Here is a 22,615-nt window from a genome sequence, read left to right on the forward strand (position 1 = left end):
CTAAGGTTCACTAGCATTACATTCTTCTTTGTGTTGGGTTTCAAGGAAAAAAAGTTTAATTAATCTTCAATCACAATGGACCAATATCATTAAGGAGTATTATATGTCTTAAATTTTACACATTATAAAATTATTAAATCATTAAAGTATTTAGTTTCTCCTTTAATTTCCTAGAACATTACTTTATACTACATTACAAATAGTTTTAGTTATGATGAAATCACCCTTTCCATTGTAGGTGATTAGTTTGATTCGAGGTTTAGCTTATCGACATGGACAAAGCTTTGGTGATGTAAGATGTTTATTTATTTATTTTTCTACGAACTTTCGGCTTTCTTGTATGCATCCGGTGATTAGCCACACCGTGGTCTGTGCTTATTTATGTTTTCGGCTTTCTCGTATGCATCCGGTGATTAGCCACACCGTGGTCTATGCTTTTTATGTTTTCGGCTTTCTCTTATGCAACCGATGATTAGCCATACCATGGACTGTGCTTTTTTAAGTTTTGGGCTTTCTATTATGCATCCGGTGATTAGCCACACCGTGGTTTGTGCTTTTTTAAGTTTTCGGCTTTCTATTATGCATCCGGTGATTAGCCACATCGTGGTCTGTGCTGAAGTAAGTTTATGTTATTATATTTGTTGAATCAATGATTGAATGTTAACGTAACACTAGATTAATTAGAGTTAATAATGATTTTAGATTGACTTGTCATGGATAAAAGTGGGATGCATGCTTCTCGGATTAGTAGGGAATATGATGACGAAGTTAAAGAATTTTTGGACTTTGCAAAACGCAGTCTTCCGAATAATAATGGGAGGTTTTTTTGTCCTTGTAAGAAGTGTTGCAATTTAACAAAATTAAGTGCAAATGACATATATGATCATCTAATTTGTGATGGAATTAATCTAAGTTATACAAAATGGATATGGCATGGTGAAGGGGGGGAAAGAACTAGTACATCTAACACTTATGTTGACAACGAAGCAAATGAAGATGATGAGTCTGAAGATCGGTTGGATGAAATGTTTCGCGATGTTGGAGAAGAGTTCGCTGATCGATCAAATGAGTTAGATGAATTATTAAGTGATTCAAAACAACCTTTATGGCCAGGGTGTAGTAAATATACTCGGTTATCTGCTGTTCTGAAATTATTCAATTTAAAAGCTGGAAATGGATGGAGCGACAAGAGTTTTACAGCTTTACTTGGGTTATTAAAAGATATGCTTCCAGAAGATAATGAACTTCCAAAGAATACATATGATGCCAAGAAAATTCTGTGTCCCATGGGTATGGAGTATGAAAAGATACATGCTTGTCCTAACGATTGCATATTATTTAGGAATGATTACAAAGAATTGCATGCATGTCCAATCTGTGGGGCATCTCGGTACAAACCAAGAGAGCATGTTGTTGGTAATGCAAGTTTAAAAGGGCCACCAGCTAAAGTTTTGTGGTATATCCCAATTGTTCCAAGATTTAAGCGTTTGTTTTCAAATCCAAGTGACGCGAAAAACTTAACATGGCATGTAGATAAAAGAATATCTGATGGAAAGCTTCGTCACCCTGCTGATTCTCCTCAATGGAAAACTTTTGATAATGCTTTTCCTGAATTTGGCCATGAGTCTAGAAATCTTAGACTTGGACTTTGTACTGATGGAATAAACCGTCACGGAAACCTAAGTAGTAAGCATAGCTCGTGGCCAGTAATGTTGGTGATTTATAATCTACCTCCTTGGTTGTGCATGAAACGCAAATATATATTATTGTGTTTGATGATATCTGGTCCAAAACAACCAGGTAATGATATAGATGTCTTTTTGGCACCTTTGGTTGAAGATTTGAAAAAATTGTGGGATGAAGGTGTGATAGTGTTTGATGCATACCGCAAAGAGAATTTTAAGTTGCAAGCTATGCTTTTCTGCACAATCAATGACTTTCCAGCGTATGGAAACCTGTCTGGGTATAGTGTCAAAGGACATAAGGCATACCCTATTTGTGAAGAGAATACATGCTATTATCAACTTGTTCATGGTAGAAAGATAGTTTACATGGGTCACCGGAGGTTTCTTGATAGATTTCACCCTTATAGAAGATTAAAAAAGGCTTTCAATGGGCAACAAGACTATAGAAATGCTCCACAACCACGGACTGGGTTTGAAGTTTATGAACGTGTGCAAGGTATAAATGTTACGTTTGGTAAGACTCAAAAGCTAATATCTCAAAGAGGTAAGAAGACAAAAACTAATGTTGAGATACGTTCAAATGAAAAGAGTCCATGGAAAAAAAAATCTATATTCTTTGATCTTCCATATTGGAAGACATTAGATATGAGGCATAGTATTGATGTGATGCATGTGGAGAAAAATGTATGTGATAGTATTGTTGGAACTCTTTTAGACATAAAGGGTAAGACTAAAGATGGACTCAATGCTAGATTGGACTTGATTGGAATGAACATATGAGCTACATTAGCTCCACGCCAAGGGGATAAGAAGACATATTTGCCTCCAGCTGCTCATACTTTATCAAGAAAGGAGAAAACAAGTTTTTGTGAGTGTTTACGTGGAATGAAGGTACCACAATGGTATTCATCAAATATCAGAACACTTGTGAATATGCAAGATTTAAAATTGGTGGGATTGAAATCTCATGATTGTCATGCCTTAATGCAACAACTATTGCCAGTGGCTGTAAGAGGTATATTGCCTAAAAAGTTAAGATATATTATTATACGGCTTTGTTTCTTTTTCAATGCTATCTGTGGAAAAGTTATTGATCCAGACAAATTAGATGAATTGGAAAATGGTATTACTGTTACATTGTGTAACTAGAGATGTACTTTCCACCTTCATTTTTTGATATCATGGTTCATTTGGTTGTACATTTGGTGAGAGAGATAAGACAGTGCGGCCCTGCCTATTTGAGGTGGATGTACCCATTTGAACGATACATGAAAGTGTTAAAAGGTTATGTGAGGAACCGATATAGACCAGAAGCCTCTATTGTTGAAAGCTATATTGCTGAGGAGATTACTGAATTTTGTACTGAATACTTGGCGGGGGTAGAAGCTATTGGTGTTTCTAAGTATCGACATGAAGGATGAATTGCTGGTAAAGGTACTCGAGGAACCAATGTGCAAGATATGCCTCGTAAAGATGTTGAGCAAGCGCATTTGTACATCTTGCACAATACAAGTGAAGTTGAGCCATATTTAGATAAACATAAGGCCTTAATTAAAGAGCAAAATCCAAGAAGGACAGACATGTGGATTGTGAGCGAACATAATCGTAATTTTATTAGTTGGTTCAAAAGTAAAGTTCTTAAAGATAAAAATGTTTCTGAAACTGTACGATGGTTAGCTCATGGGCCTGGTATGCAAGTCATATGTTATACTGGATATGATATTAATGGGTTTTCTTTTTATACAAAAGAGCAAGATGATATGAGCATTATGCAAAACAGTGGAGTTTCTTTAGTTGCAAATTCAATGCATTTCAGTAGTTCGAAAGATAAAAATCCTGTGATTGCAGAGTTGTTATATTATGGTGTGATTGAAGAGATATGGGAGGTTGATTATATTCAGTTTAGGGTGCTGATGTTCCAATGTAAATGGGTAGATAGTAAACACGGTGTGAAAGCTGATGAGTTAGGATTTACACTTGTAGATCTGAACAGAGAAGTTCACAAAAATGAGCAATTCATTTTGGCATCCCAAGCAAACAAGTATTTTATGTTACTGATCCTTGTGATAAAAAAAGGTCAATTGTCCTTCATGGAAAGAAACAAATTACTGGTGATTTGAATGAAGATGTTAGTTTTGATATTGAAGAAATCCCACCATTTTCTTTAAGTTTATTGCCAGTCATTGTGGATAATGAGATAGATGAAGTGCATGCATCACGGGATGATCATCATGAAGGGATATGGGAGCATTGATATTACTTGTAATGCTTTTAACTTGTTCTTGTGTTTACACTATCTAAATATTTATATTTATGCATACTATTTTGTGTTGTCATTTACTAATAATTTCTTTGGTAAACAGACATATAAATTCATCAGATGATCCCACTAATGATAGTACCACCCAAGATACTAATACCGTTGCTAAGAAAAAGAGCGGTGCCACTCGACTGAATAAATTAATTTTACAGCGTGCTACTGTCGAAAATAAGAAGGTGGTTGAATTTGAAGGACTGGAGCCAGTTGGAAAAAATAGGCCTGAATTCAAAAGTTATGTTGCATTGTTAGGACGAAGCAAAATTCCTATCACAATAGGTTCATGGCCTGAAGTCCCAGAAAAGATTCAAGACAACATTTGGGATGATATCTTGGTATGTAACTTTTTTTTATATTTAGATATTTACAAAAAAAACATTAATATAATTACATTTATACTAATCAATAATCTTGTCTTGTAGAGTGTTTATGATATTCCCAAGACAGATAGTGTGAGGAAGGCTATGTTGTCATATGCGGGTGATCGGTGGAAAGACTTTAAATCAAGATTAAATAGAGACTATATATTCAACAATGACTCAAACAAGAACCCTTGTGATTTATACTCATTCATTGACCCAGCCACATGGAAACAATATGTTGTTCTTCGTCAAACTCCACAATTTCAGGTATATATATATCATTATTATTATCTCAAATATATTAAATATGTATTACTACTTAATGGTTTCTTTTTATGTAGGCATCAAGAAAAAAACATCAAGAGATACAAGTTAAGAATATCCATCCACATAATTTAGCTCGAGGACGCTATAAGAGATTGGAGAAGATTATGATGGATGAGAAGATGAAAGAACAAGAAGAAGCCGCAAAATCAGATCCATCGTATACAATTTCTCGTCCGTCTCCACCACCTAGACATGAAAAGTGGAAAAGGGCAAGAATGGATAAATTAGGAAATATTCGCCACGAAGCGACTAGATTGGTCGTGGACAAAATTGTAAGTAAATATGTTATAATTTTTTACATTAATAATTATATATGTTGAATAAATTGAACTATAATAGTAATCCTTATTCAATATTGTTAATATATGTTAGGATTCTCTCACTTTGCAAGCTTCTCAAGGAGAATTTGTTGAGACGGGTAGACAAGATATATTGTCTAGTGCCATAGGTACTGATGAGCATTGTGGACGTGTTAGAGCTATGGGAAGAGGGCATGGCTTAAAAAGCTACTTTGGCTATGCAAAACGCTGTCAAAGTGAGACGCCTACGCTAGAAGTTAAACAAATGATTAAAGTTGCAGTTACTGAGGCATTAGACAGTCAAAAAATGGAAATGCAAGAGGAGTTTTCTAAACAACTTCAAGCAAGCATGGATGAGTTGAGGAAGCAATTTGGTTTGATGCAGACTCCCATTTGTCAACCTGCACAATCAAGGCGGGAGGATGACATATATGTCGACCCACAATCTGATCACAGTGACAAAGCTAGTTCTCCAGACCATTTTGCTGATTTACCGGTTGTAAGTAATCATTTATATTTAATCTTATTATTATATGTTAAAACACAGTTTTGCTGATTTTTAAATATGAAATCATGTAGGTAGGAGCACGATGCCAGTTGTATTTGGAAGATCCCGTTAGACGTGCAGTGGCATTTGGGATAGCTTACAAGGGTGAAACGGTTCACGGGGTAGAATTAAATGCAGATCAAGTGAAAGTAAGTGTGGATAAAGTTATTGATCCAAGAGCTCCTGTACCATTCCCCACCGATGAGGTTCAGCTAGTAGGAGCTGCAATGCATCAATTTGTTATTTGGTCAAAGAAGTTGGTAGAGTTATGCACTCAAGCTGATGAGGTATGCATTCTCAAAACTTTTGGTTCTTAAAAAGTATTTAATTTACTCTTTAAAAATAGTAATTATTATTACGTATATTGAACAGTTAAAAAGAATGTCCAAATTGACGATTGAATCCGCTGTGCAACAACCTAATGTTGATATGATTATAGTTGATCCGACTTCTTTGAGTCCTTTATGTCAAAAGGCATATAAAGTTGCTCGAAAACTAGAACAAAATCCTGTGGTGCAAATGTCTCGTGGTATTGTGGGCGACATTGAATATGATGTATATGTTGAGAAGTTGGAGACCATGCGGTGTTTTAATATGGAGACGTTGGATATTTGTTGTATGCAGTTCTTTATAAGGTATAAGTTCTTTGCTATTATTTGTTTATAATATTTTTCATTTCAATTATTTGATATATATATAATTAATTGGATGTATTTTTGTAATAGGTGTCTGTATAAGGAATTTCATTTGGCATCCAAGACCACGTATGGCTTTATAGATCCATATTACATTCAACCAAAATTGACAACTAAAGCACAACGAACAGGGTATATAAATGTCACCATGCAATATGGACAGAAAAAATGTTATTTAGCCCCTTACATTTATAAGTAAGTTTTAATTGCTTTAAATAAAATAGCTTAAATACAATGTGCTTTTATTACATATTATATTTACTTACAACTAATAAATTATTTGTTTGTAGGGAACATTGGATGTTGATGGCAATTTGTCCACTGTTATATAAAATCTATTGGTTTGATTCCGTTGGACGCGAACCACGTCAGGACATTAAAGACATAGTTAAAACGTCAGTAAACTTATAACTAATTAATACTTATTATACATAAAGTACGGTGCCATATAGTATTTATGTATACATATCTCTTATATTTATAGGTGTATGAAATCAACATTACATTCCAAAGGAAGGAAAACAAATCGTCAACCAAAATGGATTAATTGTTTGGTAAGTATTTTATACATTTGTAAAACTACATATATTTCATAATTTTTAATTAAATGAATTCTTAATTGTATTATAATTCAAATATATAGTGTGCCAAACAAGTTGGAGCTACCGAATGCGGGTATTATGTGATGAAGTACATGTTTGAAATTCTTTCCAAAGAAACATACGAAGGAATGGATAAGGCAAGTAATTTAAGAAAATACATTTCTCATTCAAATTTTAAAAATACTAAATTAAATTAGCTTACTAATTATTATTTATTACTTTTCAAAATTATTACAGATAGTGGAGAGAGTTGGTTCATTGAGCTACAATCAACAAGAGATTGATGAAATTAGAGACACATGGGCCAAGTACTTCATTGATGAATGGATTAATACATTGCATTAGTATGTGAAATAGTAATGTGATGTATTGCTTTTATTGCTTCGGTACAAAGTTTGGGATAATATTATGACTTGTATTAATTAATATAGATACTTTGATGAACTTCTATTATTAATTATTATCAATTGTGAGATTTATTGCTTTTATTAATATTGATATTATAAATATAAATTGTACAGGTTTTGAATGTGATTGTGATTGCTATATATATTTGAGCAGGTTTTGGATGTAAATAGAAAAATAAAATGAATATTTAAAAACAAAAAAATTACCCTACAACGTCGGCTAGTCTTATTAGCCGACGTTGTAGGGTAATATTTTTGTTTTTAAATTACCTACAACGTCGGCTATTTGTAATTAGCCGACGTTGTAGGGTATTTTAGTAGTTTTCAAATTACCTACGACGTCGGCTATTTGTAATAAGCCGACGTTGTAGGGTACCTAAAACGTCGGCTATTTGTAATTAGCCGACGTTGTAGGGTATTTTAGTAGTTCTCAAATTACCTACAACGTCGGCTATTTGTAATTAGCCGACGTTGTAGGGTATTTTAGTTGTTTTCAACTTACCTACAACGTCGGCTATTTGTAAATAGCCGACGTTGTAGGGTATTTAAGAAGTTTTCAAATTCCCTACAACGTCGGCTATTTGAAATAGCCGACGTTGTAAGTGTACACATACAACGTCGTCTAAAAGTTAGCCGACGTTGTATGTGTACCTTACAACGTCCGCTAACTTTTAGCCGACGTTGTATGTGTACACTTACAATGTCGGCCAGATCAACGTCGGCTTTTAGCCGACGTTAAAGGGTCTACTTAGCCGACGTTAAAAGCCGTCTGTGCAGTAGTGTACATTAAAGAAATAGAAGCTTCGAATCCCTAAGTTGATTCCCTTATGCTAATATTTATAAAATTTGATCATGAATATACATACATATATATATATATATATATATATATATATATATACATACATACACACACACACACACACACACAACTGCATTTTAGATTTTGATGATACCAAAAGTTAGGAAATTTTATTCCCCAAATTTTTTTATTTCTTAGACTTAAGAACTTTATCACTCGATTTGAATAGTCCGAATGCTAACTCGAATAGTTACATCTTGGATATTCAGAAGACAAAGAGTAAAAGAGTTTAAGATTGGAAGGTTGAAAATGCCAAATAGTATAAGGGTATACCTTTGGAATAGAAGGGGATTATAAGAAGAGTACGAAAAGTAGGGACAAGTATTTAAAACCTAAAGGTTATTAGCTTTAATGTTCAAAGCATTAACTCGAATGGTAAGAGTTAACTATTCGAAAGGACTGCTCGAGATAGTCTCTAAGCAAACAATTCAAAATCTTAAACATACGACCTTTATGAGAAAATGTGACCAACGTAAAAGGATTTCTACGCAAACATCTCAAGGGTGATTTTTCTTAAAAATCTAGACAAAAGGAGTAGAACAAAAAGTAAAGTTCAGCTAAAAAGGTGGTCTAACAGTTGGAAAATCTAACACATAAAGTAACCTTTTGATTTATACGTTGGTCATTACCCGATGGTTAAAGGACGTTAGAAATGGGTTTCCCTCCAACAGATTCATTTCAAAACCCCTATAAATACATTCATTCAAGACTGAAGAAGGCGTTGGTCGATTTAGATAAAATATTCAAGTGTTCAGAAAACTTTCTGTTAGGAACATTTGTATTTTAGATTTTGATGATACCAAAAGCTAGAAATTGTAGTCCACTACTTCTTTTGTCTTTTAGACTTAGGAACTCTGTACACAATTTCGAACAGTTTGTTTGGTGATCCGAAAGGTTACGTTTTAGATAAGTCAAGATAGCCCGAATAGATACATTTTGGATGGACAATAGGAAACCTTGAATGATTGAAGATCAGAAGAATTGAAGAGTTCAAGACTACAAAACCGAAAGGTTGCAAATGTTGAATGATGGAATAGCCTACTTTTCGAAGTGAAGAAGAAAGAAGGAAAGGAACGAATGGTAAGGAAAACCATTCGTAATCGAGAAGTAGCAAAGTGTTAAGGTTCGAAACGTTAACTCAAAAAGTATTAACCATTTGAAAAGAACTACTCGAGACATTCTTTGAGCCAACAGTTCAAAACCTTAAAACACTAGTGCTTTATGGTAAAATAGGACCAAGGCAAAGGGAGTCCTATGTACAAATCCCAATGCAGATTTTCCTCATAATGCTAGGTATTTGTGCAGAACAAAAAGATATTTTCAACACAAATTAAGTAGTTTAACGGCTAGAAAGTCTGGCACGCAAAAGCCACTTTTTCAGATTACACACTAGATAATAGTTGTTTGAAATGGGTTTCCCTCCATCGGACACATTTCTTAACACCTATAAATACCTTCATTCAATCAAGACTAAAGAAGGAGTTGGTCAATTTATAGAAAATTCATTAAGTGTTCAAAGTATTATAGTTCCATATATATTCGTGACCATGAGAGAGATCAAGAGCTAAAAGTCATATCCAGACTTTAGAAGCTTTTGTTACTCAAATCATGTAGATCAAGTCCATCTACAACCAAGTTTTCTAGTTGAGGTTTGAAGAATTTTATCATCAATAATCTATAACTCTACTCGGTAGAAGTAGAAAGAAGCAGAGTAAACTCGGTGTTGAGTTTAAAATCCTGAGAAGTCCAAGGCCAACTTAGTGTTCAATGCTTGGACGTTCTTCTTTATACTAAAGGGAATTAGTTCAAACATCCTTATGAGATTTAAGGAGAAGAGTGTAGTAGGCTTGGTGTAGCGGCTAGGGTAGACTGCCTAGTGCAAACGACTTCGCCCAAAGGGTGATTGGTCTGCTCCCAACTGCAAGAGTTCAACCCTCCCTTTTCCTCCAAGGCTTAAAAGGCCTAAGTCATCCGACTTCGCAAGGAAGGGCGACTAGTCAGCTCTAACTGCAAACTCCAAACCTCCGTATTCTTCTAAGGCCTAAAAGGCCTAAGTTGACCGACTTCGCAAGGAAGGGTGACTGGTCAGCTCCTTACTACAAAACTCCAAACCTCCATTTTCTTCTAAGGCCTGAAAGGACTAAGTCGACCGACTTCGCAAGACACATTTTCTTGAACTAATGAATTTTATTACTCGACATGCTAAGTAATACACCGACAAATATGTCCACTAAATGCCTACATCAAATTATATAAAAGACAAATAACAACTAATCTATTGGTAAAACTTCTTCAGATGGTGAGCATTCCAAGTCCTATCCACCTATCCGCCTTCCCTGGTTTCCAATCGGTATATTCTCGGAATACAACTTTCGAGATCTTATATGGCCTCCCGATCGCTCAGGACTAATTTTCTTATCTTGGTACCACTTAACTGCTTGCTAGTACTATGTTATTCGGGCATAAGCGGTGTCTCTTCTTTCTTCTAAGAAATTCTTCTCAATCTATAAACTTTCTTCATTGCCCTCTTCATTGTAAAGCAAGATTCTTTGACTGGGCACCTGAATCTCTATAGACACCTTGGCTCCAAACCCAAATGATTGGGCGACGGGGTTTCTGCAATCGCTCGATCGGGAGTTGTCTGATAAGAACAAAGGACATTCTCTAGTTGCTCAACCCAAGTACCCCCCCCCCCCAAGTTCTTCTAATCTCTTTCTCAACCCGTCCAAGATGGTGCGATTCAAATTCTCTCTCTGCCCATTCGACTATGGGTAAGCGACGGAGGCTTTAATATGTTGAATGTCATACTGAATGTAAAAGGCAGCGAACGACCGGTTATCAAATTGTTGTCCGTTGTCAGTGACCAACTGCTCGGGCAATCCAAATCAACAAATGATATTCTTCCAAATGAAGTGACGATACTGGTACTTGGTGATAATAGCCATGCGATACTGGTACTCGACAATATTATCAGTGACCAACCGCTACAACACAAAATCTGTGCCAACCAAGTACCTGTGGTAGAGGCCCAAGCAAATCCACCCCCCACTTGGAAAAGGGAATGACCATCGTGATTGGAGTGTAGAAGGTGGTCGGTCGAGCATCCTTCTTTGCAAAAGACTTGCATGTCAGACATTTCATAACTTCATCTATACAATCCTTCACTATAGTTAGCCAATAATACCCCTGAATGTCTAGCTTCCTGGCAAGAGTGTTGGCACCTTGATGAGTTGCGCAAATCCCCCTAGGAGCCTCCTCCATAATGATCTTGGCTTCATTTTCAAGTAGCTAGTGCAACAAAGGGCCGCCAAAGAAGCGCTTGTACAGTTGCCCATTGACCAGTTCGTAAGTCGGCACTCTTCTCTGTACCAGGTTAGCCTCTGCCTTATCATCAGGTAACTCACACTTAACCTTGTACCTTATGATGTCAGCTATCCAAAACTATTCAGGTTGCATGATCGGATCGGGGTACGACAAGGGCATCTCAGCTTCCAGGCAGACGAGTAGGGCCTCGGTACTCGGCCTCTCCACAATCTCGATTCAGCAGGCCATATAGAGATGATCAGGAAGTCCGCCCATTACCAATTTAAACAAGATGTCAGCCTCTTAGTTCTTTGCTCGGGGCATGTGGACTATCTCGTAAGCTACCAAGTTCCCGAGTAGTCCCTCAGTCACGTGTACATTCTCAACCTTTCTTCCCTAGTTTTGCGCTCATTCGTCAACTACTAAACAACCAGGCAGGAGTCAATCTTGACCCTCAACTGGTGGCTTTTAATGCTTGGACGAGGCGCAGACCGCCGATGACTGCCTCATACTCGGCTTCGTAGTCCGAGGTGCTAAACTGGTACTGTAGGGCATAATAGAAGTGAAAGCCTTCAGGAGTAGTGATCATGACTCCCCTTCCACAGTGGCGCGCACTAGAGGCTCCATCCATGCAAACCTCCCACCACTCGACATTTCCAGGATCCTCGACTGAGTGGGGTTCGCCAGCCCATGCATTACATTTCACTATAATATCAGTCAAGGCCTGAGCCTTGATAGATGGTCTAGGCAGGTAATCAAGCTAGGTCGTACTAAGTGAGCTCCACTGCCCACTTAACCAATCGTCCTTGGGAAGTTGGACTTCGTAGGATACTCGCCAACGGCTCATCGGTTAGGACCCTAACATGATAAGCTCGGAACTAAGGGACCAGCTTTCTAACTATAACAACCACTGTGTACACTACCTTCTCAAGAGGCAAGTACCTGATTTTTGCACCTTTCAATGTCTAGCCCACATAATAGAGCATGTGTTTCATCTTTTCCTCTTCGTGCACAAATACCGATCCGACTACCCTTTGCAAGGCAGCCAGGTACAGGAATAACATCTCACCATCTTTAGGATTAGATAACAGTGGTGGCGCCACAAGATATGTCTTTAGATCCTTAAAGGCGGTTTGACACTCCTTTGTCCACTGGAAACATTCCCCCTTCTTCATAGCCTCAAAGAATGGTAGGTCGTAGTCGGCACACTTGGATAGGAACTGACTGAGATCAGAGTTGCTAGCAAACCGGTTAAGCACTGCATCCTGGGGGGATGCATATCTAAAATGTCCTTCACCTTTTCCAGGATAGGCTCGATCCCACGCCTGGTCACCATATAGCTCAAGAATTTTCCTCCTCTGACTGCGAAGGCGCACTTCTTAGGATTTATCCATAGATTATACATTTTCATGATACGGAAGTAGTTGGCCAAGTTCTTCACGTTTTCTTCTTCCTCCTTGCTTTTGACCAACATGTCGTCTACGTAGGCAGCCATCGACTTGCCTATCAAGCCCTTGAATAACCTGACTACCATGCGCGTATAGGTGGCCTCCGAGTTTTTCAAACGAAAGAGCATCACTCTATAATAGTATACCCCATCCGGAGTAATGAAGTCAGCCTTTTCTTCGTCTTCCTCATGCATAAAGATCTGGTGATAGCCTCGGAAAGTATCCATAAAGCTCAGTAGGGCGCCTGTAGCCGTCTCACCCACTAATTGGTCGATGCGAGGAAGGGGAAATCGGTTTTTTGGACAAGCTTTATTTAAATATGTGTAATCAACGCACATTCGCCAAGTCGTTGGCTTAGGCACCAAGACCACGTTGGCCAGCAAGCCTAGGGGGGGGGTACTTGAATTCTCGAATATAACCAGCTGCTAACAACATGTCCACCTCCTTCTTAACAAAATCTCAGTCGTCATTCAACTTGTATTGCCTTTTCTAAGCAACAGGCTTAAGTCTAGGGTCAACCGCTAATCGGTGGGTGATAATAGCACGATCCACCCCCGGCATATCCTCGGTTCCTAGGCAAATATTTCTTTGAAGTCCCTCAGCACCTAGATGACTTCCTGTGTGATTTTTCATATTTTGATAATCCCTAATGACTAACATATGTTGTTGACTAACATGTAAAACCCTAAACGATATATCAATTAGAAAATTCTACAGAGCAGGAATTAAGTGCGGAAATATAAAAGGTAGAATATAAAATAACACTGATATTGGTTACCCTGATACAGCAAAATACGAAACAGAATACTGTATTTATCGAATCGGGTACAAGGTAGAATACCCTAGGGGAGACCGAGCTACGTGACAGTGGCTCAGAGGTTCCCGGTCTCTTTAGCTACTGTATTAGAAGAAATAGCCAAAAGTCCTTCCTACCGCATTAAATGCGCCTTTTATAGTGGCTTCAGCAAAACCTCCGGTCTGGCGGCATGTAGGACGCGTGGCGGACATGCATCGGTCACTATGTCGGTCCAACGCGCCCGCGGATAGCCACGCGGGCGCGGGGTCTCTGGTTCGAATCCCTGCGAAGGCCCTGACTGCAGCCCGGATCGCAAGGATGCCCGGCTTGGTCAGATGGGAAGAGGATTCGGAGGGTCTCGTTAACCCCTAACTGGGCACATAGCCCGGGAGGCCGGGTCACGTAGACTGAGATTTTACCCCTATCAGATACAATGTGTATCTACATCTGGGGGGACGACCATTAGTGCGTCCAATCCACTATCTCCAACACCAAATTGTACAGAAGGTAAGAAATGATACAATCTTACCCAAGTGATCCCCACAAGGTAAGTACCCAACTGTCCAAGGCTATAGTAGATTCTCGAACTTGGAGATCCGTGCAACAAAAGTCCAAAGAAATCCCTTTCTTGGAAAACCGCTCTGCTGTTGTCCGATTAGCTAACTCACTCCACACTACACCACAGCTACATGGTCTTCATGTCCACACCACACTCAAGGCGTTTTATAATTCTTTAAGTGCTGATTTTGGGAATTAAATTGGGCCTAAATTAGCCCTATTATTTTTGGTCATCATTATTTTAAATTATTTTGCATGAAAGAGAAAACACTAGTTTGTATTTAGAAAGGATTCCTTAAATCCCTTTCTAAATAGGACTATATTTACTTGCTTTCTAGATTAGGTTTAGGACTCTTTTTCCAATTGTATTTAGGATTATAATGATGTCCCTATACCTATAAATAAGGCACAATCATATCAGTCTGAAAAGGCTTTCAATCAATAAAATTCTTAAGTTTTTCTTTACACTTGTTCAAGAAACCTTATAGCTAATTGTGGACTCAATTAGTGGCTAGTCGTGGACTCAACTAGCAAATTGATTCGTGGACTCAAATCAATCTTCCTTTCTTCAACCTTAGATTTAGGTTCGTGGAATCGTTCTTGAATCGAAGGAAACTAGATCCGACTCTAGTTGATTGAAGATTGCATCATCGAGGTACTTTAAGCTACAATGGGATACTTCTAAGTCTTTGAGGATTCGAGACTAAGGGTTTCTCGTGAGGTCTAAGGTATTTCGATCCATCTCTATCCTTACTTTGGGAGCTATCTTAGGACAATACTCCATCTTTATTTGAACCTTGGACTAGGTTCATATCAATTTGGTATTCAGAGCTTAGGTTTATCTCATAATCATTACAAATTTGGTTCCCTAAGTTTCCAAGGGTTTATTAAAAAAAACGCATTATTCTTATCTTACTTTTCCTTTCTTATATACATCAAAAAATCCAAAAAAAAAAAAATTCTTGCATTCTTGATTGTGTTCTTGAATCTTGATATTTGTTCTTGAGTTTCTTGAAAAACTATCCTACAATAGTTTTCCACTTTTTCCCACCCAATATCAACGAAAACCCACACCTCCCAACCACCATATTACCATAAATTCTGCCGGTTAGTTTTAGGAGTCATCAATTTGGTAAGATGGTTGAACAGGTTCCAGAGCCACCTCAAACGTTAGACCAAAAAATAGATGCTCTAGCATTTGCCATAGAAGGGTTAAGCACTCGAATAACTAATCTGGGGCAACACCATCAGCAAGTGCAACCGCCACTCTATACTAGGGGAAACATTTATGGAAAGGGTATCATTATTAACTCAGATCGTTGTATGAATTTGGCTAGTGCAGCCATGGTGGACTACCTTAAGTTACCTCTTATCGATCACCCCCAACCATATATTCTTATTGATTCAGGGGATGTGAGAGTGACTAAACAAGCTTTTATTCCTTTTTGTATTGGCAAGTATTATGATGAGGTTCTATGTGATATTGTGCCAATGCATACTGCACATGTTTTGCTTGGAAGGTCATGGCAACATGATAGACATTTTTACTATAATGCACTCAAGTACACATGCAATGTCACCTACAATGGATTTATACATATGCTTAAGCCTCTCTTTCCAAAATAAGTAGAAGAAATCCACCTGAGGTTGAAGCAAGCTCTCAAACCAGCCCGGAAGAAAGAAGAAGTCAAAGAGATCAAATTGGAACCTCCACGTGTGTAATTGGAGTCGCCACTCCAATCCTCTAACTCAGTTTGTAGCCAAACAAAGGGACCACAATCAGTGATACAATTGAAAGGACCAGCCCAAGGTGTCAAAGTGCAGCCTCTCTTGGTAACTAAAAAGGATAGTAAGCAAGAGAAAAGAAGGATAAAGTTAATTGGAGCAACTTATGTCAAGCATCCTAAGAGAAAGTTGCATGAGCGTGATAAAGCACAAAGTGAGCTTGCTTATTTGTCTTTCATTGAAGATTTGGATTCGTGGACGAATCCTTTTCAGGAAGGGGAGAATAATAGGAACCATGACACATGGAATCCAATAACAGTCCATAGTGTGCTCATCACAACAACTCGTGTCAAGCATCCCAAGAAGAAGTTACATGAGCGTGATAAAGCACAAAGTGAGCTTGCTTATTTGTCTTTCATTGAAGATTTGGATTCCAGGACAAATCCTTTTCAAGAAGGGGAGAATAATAGGAACCATGACACATGGAATCCAATAAGGGTCCATAATGTGCTCATCACAAGTCTCATCACTACATCCTTAAAGCATCATTGCTGGAAGAAACAAGAAAGTCCAAGAAGAATTCCATTTGATAGAGGAAAGTATTATAATGGCCCATTTCAAGTGATATCATGGATCGAAGACAATGCTTATAAGATTCGAGGTCGAATCATTTTTCAAGAAGGGGAGGATGATGCGACACAACGTAATGAAGATCCATTAAGAGTACCAATTGGGCTAATCATAAGGCCCAAGTCCAAGCAATTAAAGCAACTCTTCATTGGTTATGTTCAAAGATGGTGAAAATCCAAGTCAAGCCCAATTGCAAAAGATGAAGAAGAACTCAAGGCGTTTTATAATTCTTTAAGTGCTGATTTTGGGAATTAAATTAGGCCCAAATCAGCCCTATTATTTTTTGTCATCATTATTTTAAATTGTTTGGCATGAAAGAGAAAACACTAGTTTGTATTTAGAAAGGACTCCTTAAATCCCTTTCTAAATAGGACTATATTTACTTGCTTTCTAGATTAGGTTTAGGACTCTTTTTCCAATTGTATTTAGGATTATAATGATGTCCCTATACCTATAAATAGGGCACAATCATATCAGTCTGTAAAGGCTTTCAATCAATAAAATTCTTAAGTTTTTCTTTACACTTGTGTAAGGAACCTTATAGCTAATTGTGGACTCAATTAGTGGCTAGTCGTGGACTCAACTAGCAAATTGATTCGTGGACTCGAATCAATCTTCCTTTCTTCAACCTTAGATTTAGGTTCGTGGACTCGTTCTTGAAGCGAAGGAAACTAGATCCGACTCTAGTTGATTGAAGATTGCATCATCGAGGTACTTTAAGCTACAATGGGATTCTTCTAAGTCTTTGAGGATTTGAGACTAAGGGTTTCTCATGAGGTCTAAGGTATTCCGATCCATCTCTATCCTTGCATTGAGAGTTTTCTTGGGACAGTACTCCATCTTTATTTGAACCTTGGACTAGGTTCATATTACTCTTGATCTTGCAAGTGCCTATTGATATTTGGCAGTGGTAGTTTTTCCCCCTACATGTTTCATGTGCTATGAGATGTGTGTCGTACATTCTCATGTGAAAGTATTGAACAAAATATTAATATTTATTATATTTGTAGAAGGTTAATGAGTAGTACATTTTGTTCTAGTTTTATAACTTGTTTACTTGATAGTAACAACAATAACTTTGCAAGTAGTCCGAATACTAATGCTGCAATATGTACAGTTTCATCAATAGTTTCTACATCCATTTTGCACATATTTATTTTGAAGTTCATATATTTGGAATTAGTATGAATGAGTGTAGTACTTGATTTTGTGTGTGCATGTGTGTGTCTGTGTGTTTTTTTTTTAATGTAAATTCTTTTATTTGATACTAATCTTAGAGTACTCATTGTTGCCTTTTCATCACAATGCATACAGTTAAATAGTTTGCCACCTTGTGCATAAATATTTTTAAACATTGGCTACATCCTATATACCAATTATTTCTTTTTGTCAAGATTGATGTTGATTTTGTCTTTAATCCAAGCAGGTTGATTGTAAATTTATATAAGTTCTAATATATTTAAAGAATGCACAATAAGTATTTTACATACATGATTAATGAATGCTGCAACTGTAACTATTTTTTATATTTCTTCATTTTTTGAATTTGAAAGATTAGTTCAATCAATGTTTTAGTCTCAGCATATTTTCAATCCATCAAGTGTGTCACAATGTTCTATTTCCCTACATTGACATTTTTAATAATGAGTTTTAAATCAATTTATTGAGTTATTTGAATGTCTTCATTGTCAACAAATCATCCCTAAGTAATTAATATGATTGGCTTCAAACTGTTTTTTTTTTTTAAATTCCATGTTATTAATATAATACTTGGTAAATAAATGTATAACATTATTTTGTAGTATAACAATGAACAATGTAGTGAATATAATTAACACATTGTTCATTAATTAATAAATTTAAAGGTAAGAAATCTTTGCATTGTAGAAAATATAAACAATATAACTAATGAAATTATATCTATTTTTATATTTTCTGATAATGAATTTTTTTTAATCAAGTCATTATAGACATTGAATTATAAATTAAAGAAATGTATATATATATATATTTTTGTAACTTCTAATTTATTTAATTTAATAAGAGTAATAAAGTGGGTACTTACTTTTGAATAATATACTCTAACAGATTCGTAGTATATGTTCAACAATTATGCCAACTTTGATTGGGATGAGATTCGAACCTAAGACGTTTCTTATAGAAATTAATGGGTAAGTTAAAAGTTAACGGAATATTAACGGAGAAGAAAATATTTAATGGAAAATTTAACAGATAATCATATAATTAAGGATAAATTAGGAAATCTCAAGGAAAAATATAAATCTAAACAATCTGAACCATCTACTTGATTTAATAATTTGACCGTCATTTTTTCTACCCATTATAGGCCTAACTTTTTTTGGCTCTTATTAGTATATATATATATATATATATATACACACATACATACATAATAAGAGTCAATAAAGTTAGGCCCTAACGGAAATTAAAAAATGTTACTGTAATTGTTTGTTGAAATGAATAGTTCATATTATTTTGATTTTAGTATTCCTTTTTATTATTTTTTCCACTTTACCCTCTATTATATCATTCTTTTCCTAAATACCCTTGTATTCCGTCAATAAACTTTAGTAACAGAATATTCCGTTAACTATTTATTATTCTTAACTTACTCATTGATTTTCATAATGAAGGTCGATCTTAGGTTCAAACCTCATCCCAATCAATATAAATATGTTAGAGTGTATTAAAAAAATACAATATAAAATTTAACATGAACTTTGGTCAATTAATTAGAATCACGCAGCCAAAGACCTTTGGTCTAGTGGCACCCGGTTGCACCTCATATAGTAGGGGGTGGGTTCGAACCTCAGTGGAGGCGATATTGGCCCTTTGTGCTTCATTTGGTTGGTTGAGAAAGTAGCTATAAACAGATAAATTCAAGAATTCATTTCTAGTGGAAGTGACAACCCACTTCAGTGGAGGCGATATTGGCCCTTTGTGCTTCATTTGGTTGGTTGAGAACGTAGCTATAAACAGATAAATTCAAGAATTCATTTCTAGTGGAAGTGACAACAAGAGGAAGCGTGTGCTTCTCTAAAATTGCCAGAGGTCGTAGTTATGCATTCTTGAAATATTTTTTAAGAAAAATTGATAATCTTGCATTGATATACGCCAAGATACCGAATGATACTTTGATAAATTCTAAAACACTAATTTAAAAATACACATTGGGCATCAGACTATTCGGGCAATGCGCGTATAGTAACTAGTATGTGTGTGTGTGTGCGCCCGCGCGCGCACTATGGATCCTGTGATAACACTTCCATAAGAGAAAAATAAGAACAAATTTCAGCTTTACATCTGTAAACACTGGACGAATCTTATCAGATTTTTAAAAAAAAATGCGATGGCAGTTTTGTAATTATCATCAACTCCACTGTGCAAACTTTAACACTTAATATGCAATCTTTAGCAACTAAATATTCAAACCTGGTAAATTGTACAAAATCAACGAAAAAACTAAATTTTAAATCTAAATTGTAAATGTAAGACCTTAGGCAGTAAAAAGTAAACCATTGGACCAAATAAAATAAAAAACTCAGTCATAAAATTAAACTCTAAAATCCAAACCCTAATTGCAATGTACTTTTTTATGTAAATAGATAACTTAATAATCTATGTCTTAATTTTGCATTATCTTTAAGTGCTTCTTCTAGTAATACGAATAAAAATATAGATATATTAATTGATAATAGAAATAAATTGATTAGTGAACAATTAGATTGGAGAAAAATTTGTACTTACCATAAAAATAAATATATCACTTGTTTTTATAACACTACAGGAAAAGTATATCATGTTGAAAAATATAAACAAGCTATTAGAAATATAAGTAAAATTGATGAAAAAATAGAAATTTATAATCAACAAATAGAAGAAATAAGAATTGAAAGAAGATCTGAAGTATTAGAAAATATTTTGGAAAAAAGATTAAGATTAAGATGCCAGGAGTAGCAATAATTAACATAAATAATATACAGTCAAAAATAGCACGAACAGAATTAAAGATAGAACATAGTAGAAACTTACTATTACTATATAGCCAAAGTACAAATTTAGGATTTATTGGAAGTCAAATAAATGCAAACAATATACGAATACAAGAAGAAAATCTAGCAATCCTATATAAGAAGTTGGAATCTTTGAAAAATTATAGAGAAAAATATTTAAAAGCAAATCCAGATAAAGATACATATTTTAAAGAATGAGTTTTGTCAAAATTAATTTATACAATTTAAAAAGCATAGAAAATGATACATTAAGAAAAATAAAAGTATTAGAAGATGAATTTGAGAATATTGACTGGAATAATAGACAAGAACGTAAAAGATTAGCACAGACTTTAGGAATTTTATATAGAATATATAGAGATGTTAGAATATTAATCTACTATAGAANGTGGATAAAGATGTATTGTTTAGAATACTTAAAATTGAGTAGAAAAATTGTAGAAATTATGGAATCTAAAGAAGCGAGATTAGAAGAATTACTATGTATAATGAATCCTAATGATCCAGAATGGATAGAATTTAAAAATAAATATGAAAATTTAAAAGGAGATATTAAAATTGCTAAAAGACTATATAATAGAGAAATAATTTATTTAAACAGTATTGGCATAATTCAGTGAAAGATGGAAAGAATTGAACTAATCGCAGGAAAAAAGTTTAGGATATAATAGAGATATTGATCAACATATTATAAGTTGTAGAATAAGTTTAGAATTATTATATCAAAAGGATTTAGAAATATTGCAAATAAGGGAAAAAATGGATAATATAAGAAATACATTAAGCATAAAAGAAGAAGAAATTAGACAAAAAGAAGCAGAAATACGAGTATTGTTAGAAGAAAAATTAAGAATAGAAAACCAAAAAGATAGAGAAATAAAACAATATAAAGAAATTATAAACGAATGTTATTTCCAAATTTATAAGTTAACATTTGGATAAATAAAATGAGTGAAATAGGTGAAAGTTCAGAAGCTTATTATGAAAAAGATATTTATGAAGGAGGTGTTACACAAACGTTAAATTTTAATCAAGAACTGTACGATAAAATAAAAAATGATTTTTCAGAAATACCTATTAAGAAAATATTTAAAACCAAGTGGTATGAAAGAAATAAAGAAGTTAGATATATTGCACAAAAACATGAAAATCATATAGACATAACTGCATTAAAAGGAAAGGCAAAAATAAACTTAATAACAGAAGATATAATAAAAAGAGAACTTAAAAAGGTACCATCAAAATCTAGGGAAAATTATAGAAACATATATTTTGGAGCAATAGAATTTACTATAAAAGCATATTTTCAAAATAAGGTTAATACACCCTTAGAACTTTATTTAAGAGATGAAAGAATTCTAAGCAATTTAGAAGATTCTATAATAGCTGTATTAAAAGGAAATTTAATATATCAAAAGGTAAAATTTACTGTGCATCCAGACTTTAGTATATCTATGGAAGATGGACATAAAGATTTAGCGTTAACATTATACTTCAAATTACATAGAATAGACATGCTAAAAGATTGTAAAGTAATGAGTATAGAAACTAAGATAGTTTATGCATTAACTGGAAAACATCATGTTAGAAAATATAATGATGAGAATATAATAATACCTAAGTTATATAATGATGTATTAGAACCATTAGAATATAAGAAAAATACTAGAATTACATTACCAGAAGAAATGTATATAGATTTTGAAAATAAGAAAACACAAATAACAAGAAAAATGATGCCAATAATTGAAGGAAGTAGGTTATCTTTTAAACATGTGCCTGAAACAAGTTTACAACCGGATATACCTAGAAATTTAGACTTGATAAACTTGATAATAAATGAAGATATAAAAATAAAGGGAATAATATTTAACAGAATAATGGCCTCAGAAATAATTATAACTATATCACTAGGAAATTTAAAGAGGTTGATAAATAAAAACATGATAAATGAAGATGATTGTGAAATAATAACACCACAAATTTGTAACTATCCAAAAGAAAATAGGAATATTGTA

General features: G+C 35.0%; 1 protein-coding gene across 1 annotated transcript; it reads left to right on the forward strand.

The window, feature by feature from the left end:
- Positions 1 to 713: 713 nt before the first annotated feature.
- LOC116022409 lies at positions 714 to 2,465 on the forward strand. Its single transcript, XM_031263139.1, has one exon. The coding sequence runs from the start codon at positions 714 to 716 to the stop codon at positions 2,463 to 2,465; it is 1,752 nt and encodes a 583-aa protein (XP_031118999.1).
- The last annotated feature ends 20,150 nt before the right edge of the window (positions 2,466 to 22,615 follow it).

Source organism: Ipomoea triloba, chromosome 6 (genome assembly GCF_003576645.1).
Source record: "Ipomoea triloba cultivar NCNSP0323 chromosome 6, ASM357664v1".
NCBI classification, from domain to species: Eukaryota; Viridiplantae; Streptophyta; class Magnoliopsida; order Solanales; family Convolvulaceae; genus Ipomoea; species Ipomoea triloba.

Excerpts from the sequence above, each read along its gene's own strand:
- LOC116022409 (XM_031263139.1), top strand. The coding sequence starts at position 714 with ATGGATAAAAGTGGGATGCATGCTTCTCGGATTAGTAGGGAATATGAT.